The 4,585-nt window shown below is 34.6% G+C and overlaps 1 protein-coding gene across 1 annotated transcript; it reads right to left on the reverse strand.

Moving 5' to 3' along the window:
* Positions 1-1,685: 1,685 nt before the first annotated feature.
* On the reverse strand, positions 1,686-3,840 carry LOC132034705 (uncharacterized). The gene is made up of 2 exons (XM_059425073.1): positions 3,115-3,840; positions 1,686-2,282 (listed from the first exon to the last, which is right to left on the reverse strand). The coding sequence occupies exons 1-2, from the start codon at positions 3,838-3,840 to the stop codon at positions 1,686-1,688; spliced, it is 1,323 nt and encodes a 440-aa protein (XP_059281056.1).
* Between the last annotated feature and the right edge of the window lie 745 nt (positions 3,841-4,585).

A 4,585-nucleotide genomic window follows, 5' to 3' on the forward strand; every position in this document is an offset into this window, starting at 1 on the left:
GAACGAGAAAGTAGAGTAAAAGTCTGCTAATGTGAAATTTCAGAACTATGACAAGATCAGGAACATTCAGAGACGCTCAGGAAAGGAAAGACGACTTTGTGAGTTCGTTGGCTTGACTTTGAGGTAGGTTACGGTTTACCTTATGGTGAGACTTCGATTAGCGAAGCGTATGTTTAGATGATATTGTTGGAGAATGCATGTAAGCCTTCGGGTGCGAAGTTGGGATGAATATTGTCTTAGGTTGGGCCTTGTTGTATGATTTAGGGGCTAGCCACCTCGTTATGTTGCTAACTCATCTTGATCTATTTACTTGTTGGCTCGTTGACACGTTGAGATATTGGTAATTGTGACTAGTGATAGATCATGGCCATGATATTTCGGTACTTTACTTGATTTATATTGAAATGAGAATGGTGATTCCATTGTGGCTTATTGTGTAGCCTTATTGCTGATATTACTTGTATGCCATGTGTGGTACCGTTTCGGATTGAATTGGTTGTTGACATTATATTTCATCATACTCAAACGCATTTCCATGATACATTGATATATGCATGGTTATGGAACCACTGATGATATGCGAGAGAGTGTAGCCTCCGAGATCTTTGCCGGAGAGCGTAAAAGAGAGACGAGTGTTTGTTGCCCGAGGTTTCTTACCGGGAACGATGGAGTGTCCGATGCCCGAGGTCTTTGCCGGGATCGTGAGAGTGTGCTCGTGATTCGAGGTTATATTCCGGAGCGAGTGGTACATGGAGTTCGCGAGTCCCCCATGGGTCATGATCGCCGAGACGTGGAGTTACTCCATCCGGGACATGTTGTACAAAGTTGCATATGCATTGCATTCATTCTACATACATTATTGCATTGCATTGTATCTTGGTTCCTGTTGATTGTTGTGATACTACTGTGATGTACTGATTCAGATTGATTATACTGAGACTTGGCACAGTTGGGTTTAGATGCTATAACATAAAAGATGACTTGTTCAGTGGATATGGATTCATGTTGACTTGTACTTGTTGGTTTATGTGTTTATCTTGCTTGTTGTCTTTATATACGTTAGCTAGTCTTAGTCGGCCTATGATACCTACCAAGACTTGTTGTTTATATCGACTCGTACTTGCTGCATTCTTTTATGAATGCAGAGTACCAGTTGAGATCAACTTCTACCCTCGTGGCTAATATTCGAGGATTGCTGATTCGAGTCCTTCAGGGTGAGCATGAGGACGTTCGCTGCCCGAAGACTCTTTTTATCATTATGTCTTTATTTTCATTCTGAGACATGATCTTTGAGGCTACTATGTATTATCATGATTCAGACTTGTAGTATTTAGTTAGATGCTCTTGTATGACCCGGACCGTACATCGGGGGTGGATTTCATTTACTTCTACATTTTTTTTTAATATTATGATTGTGAGACTTACGCTATTTTACTTCTTTCGCTATTTTCTCTTATTTGTGAATGTTGAGTTAAGGGTTCGCCTACCGAGTTGGAAAAGGTAGGTGCCCGCATGACCTAGGCAAAAATGGGTCGTGACACTGGGAGATCCTCTTTCTTTTTCTGCATTTTTATTTACATAAAATGCTGAACAGCTCCAGGGGGATTTAGAAGAACTTATTATCTTTTTTTTTGTAAAAGATCATTGATTTCATTTTTACAGGTTTCCATTAACTCGTGGTTCATTTAGATAGGCCTTGCCTTTGTAGGGATAGCCTGTTCATTGAATCCATCAATATATGGTAGTTCAACAATGTGTCGCTTTCTTTCCCAAAAAGCGTTTGGTAATTCTGAACAAACTTCATGTTCAAGTTTTTCTTGAAAACTTGCTATTTTCCTTTCTATCACCGGGGTTTTTAAAGTTTGTTCGATCTTTTTAATCTTAATTTCATCTTTTAAGTATGAAATCTGATTAGACAATAAACATATTTTGAAAATGGTTTTTGATTTAACAAAATCACTTTCATCCTGAGAAATAGTAGATAAATAACGAAATCTAATTTCCTTTCCTAAGATGGTGGTATAGATTGCATCTAATCCAGCATAATAAGGTTTTATCTGAGTTATAAATGGGGTTTCTAAAATAACTTGTTCATTTATATCTTGGGTAACCACAAAATTATTGATAAAACGAATTCCATCATTACAGATGTGGGCTTTAGATAATTTGTAATCTATTTTCAGTTTTTCTCCAGTGGCGGAGTATAACTTAGAAGTACTCTTTTCCAAATATTTAGTAGGTATTAATCCTTCCATGATGCGCTTTTTTATCGCTCTCCGAATCTATTAAAGCCAATTTATTAAGCCTTATGTTTCCTACTTTTAAAGTAATAGGAACACGCCAGCTTTGTGATTTGACTATTGCTACAGTTCTTCCTGTATTGTTATTATTAGAAGTTTCTAAAATTTCATCATTTTCTTGATGATCTATAGAATCGTTATTGTTGGAATGATTATCTTCACTATCTTCTACAAGAGTTTCTTTTCTTATCCGAGATAATACTGATCAGTTAGATAGTCCATTTCGACTTTATTAAGCCTTGATTTAACATTTTTAATCTCCTTTTTTACCGAGATTAATTCATATTGTTAATCCTTGATAGTAGGTTTCTCATCCTTAGAAGAAAACCTATTCATAACATTTTTCATATTAAAGGGTTCAATCGAAGGTTTTTCCTTGGATTGATTAATGATAATATTTTTTAACTCAATTAGATATTTCTTTCTGGCCTCTTCATCAGTGATATGAGTAACAAGGTCAAGAAGAAATTCTTTTGGTTCCTTAGTAATAACGTTGATTGAATTCTGGCTGCAGGTGCATATAGCTCCTGTACAGTTACAATCTTCGATTCGTATGTTGAACCGTAGTCCGATTCAATTTCGATGTCACTAATTTCACTAGAAGAAGATGAAGTGTTGTCATTATCTTCTAAAATAGTGTAGAGTTCATTTTTATTTTATCATCAACTTCGAGAAGATTTATCTTCTTTTTCTTTCTATTATTGACTCGACACTCATTAGATCTGTGGCCTGTTTTGCCACATGTCCAACATGTGTCTCCAAAATTCTTTTTTGGTGATCTTTTAAATCTTTTCTTTTTATAAGAATTATCTACATTCTTCTTTTTCCTATAATGAGGTTTTGAAGTAGTAGATTTCTTTACTATTTTACTCGATTTTTTGGATGGAGCAGAGATTTTCTCAAAACCAAAGTCTTGACAAAAGCTCCCTAAATCCTTTCGAGATTGTTGTTGATCTTTTTTCAAGAAATGTTTTAGTTTTAAATCTGTGCATAGATCCAATCCCGTTACATTAATATAACTAATTATATCTCCATAGGTAAGGTTTTCATATGGGATTCTTCCATTGAACCTATCCTTGATTTTGGTTCTAACCTTTTCGGCGAATAATGAAGGTAGACCGCTAATAAATCTTTCTTTTTCGTAAATCATTACCACGAACTCTTCTCTTATCATAACTTTCTCTAAGAACATATCTTTATACCACCTAAAATCATCTAATTTGGGGCATTTAAGATTGTTTAATAATTCTAAACTTCTATCTTGGAAAAGTTTTGGTTCTCCAATGAAGTGTTTAGCAATACTGTAAATTAGTGTTGCTGAAGCATCTTCCATTGCTTCCTCAATGACTACTTGGTTATTTCCTTCCATTTTCATTACAGAACCTATGGTTATGGCTCCTAAAATTTGGGCTCTATTATCTTCAGAGAGATAATTATCCCACCAATTTTTTAACATTCCTGTGAAACCAGAAATAATTAAAGAAGCAGCATATCTATCTCCAGCATGCTTAATTTTGTAAGCTGTGATAGCCATACCCATTTCGTGTAATATTTTATAGATTTGGCTTTCTGCTAATCCATCTATGTTCCATTCAGATATATCGTTTCCACTATGTGATGTACTAGTGCGAAACTGATCTTCTTCAAATTGGACATCTGGGAAGGAGGGTCTTTTGTAATAATTCTTTTTCGTAGAATATCTTGGGTTAATAGATAACTTATGAATTTCTTTGTCATTAGTACTTAAAGTTTTAACTTCACTAGTACCGCTTTTCTTTGAAGTCTTTGCTTCGGATATTTTTAATCGTTTATTAATCTTATCAAGAAAATCTTCTTCAAGATTAAATTTATCGAGTAATTGTGGGAATTTTTCTTTAGAAAATTGGGAGTTTAAATATTGGATGTTTCTCCAGATTAGTACTAGTTGTAGTTTTTGAAGGAGCTACTTGTTTATTAGTATCTTTTACTAATTGGTTTAATACTACATGTAATAACTGGTTTGTATAATTATTTTGCTGAATCAATTTGTTAATGTCCTTAGTTTTAGGATCACTATCAATATTGGTTCCTTCTCTTTTAAAAGGGGTTGCAGTAATTATTTCTTTTCCTACTGGAATAAAGATGTCTTCTAATGGTGGAACAGTTGATTCGACTATCCCTTTGGCCTTTGTGTGCCATTTGTTGACTAACATGGACAAAGATTCCATTTGGTTTGGAATTTGCCCTGTTAATTCAAACCATTTGAAGAATTTTATATTACTCTTACACCTAGTTATGTCACTAAT

The sequence above is a fragment of the Lycium ferocissimum genome, chromosome 10, assembly GCF_029784015.1.
Source record: "Lycium ferocissimum isolate CSIRO_LF1 chromosome 10, AGI_CSIRO_Lferr_CH_V1, whole genome shotgun sequence".
NCBI lineage: Eukaryota > Viridiplantae > Streptophyta > Magnoliopsida > Solanales > Solanaceae > Lycium > Lycium ferocissimum.

Coding starts and splice junctions, on each gene's coding strand:
- LOC132034705 (XM_059425073.1), bottom strand. CDS start 3,840: ATGGGTATGGCTATCACAGCTTACAAAATTAAGCATGCTGGAGATAGA. Junction 2,283..3,114: donor ATTATAGGAAAAAGAAGAAT/GTAGATAATTCT, acceptor TGGCTTTAATAG/ATTCGGAGAGCGATAAAAAA.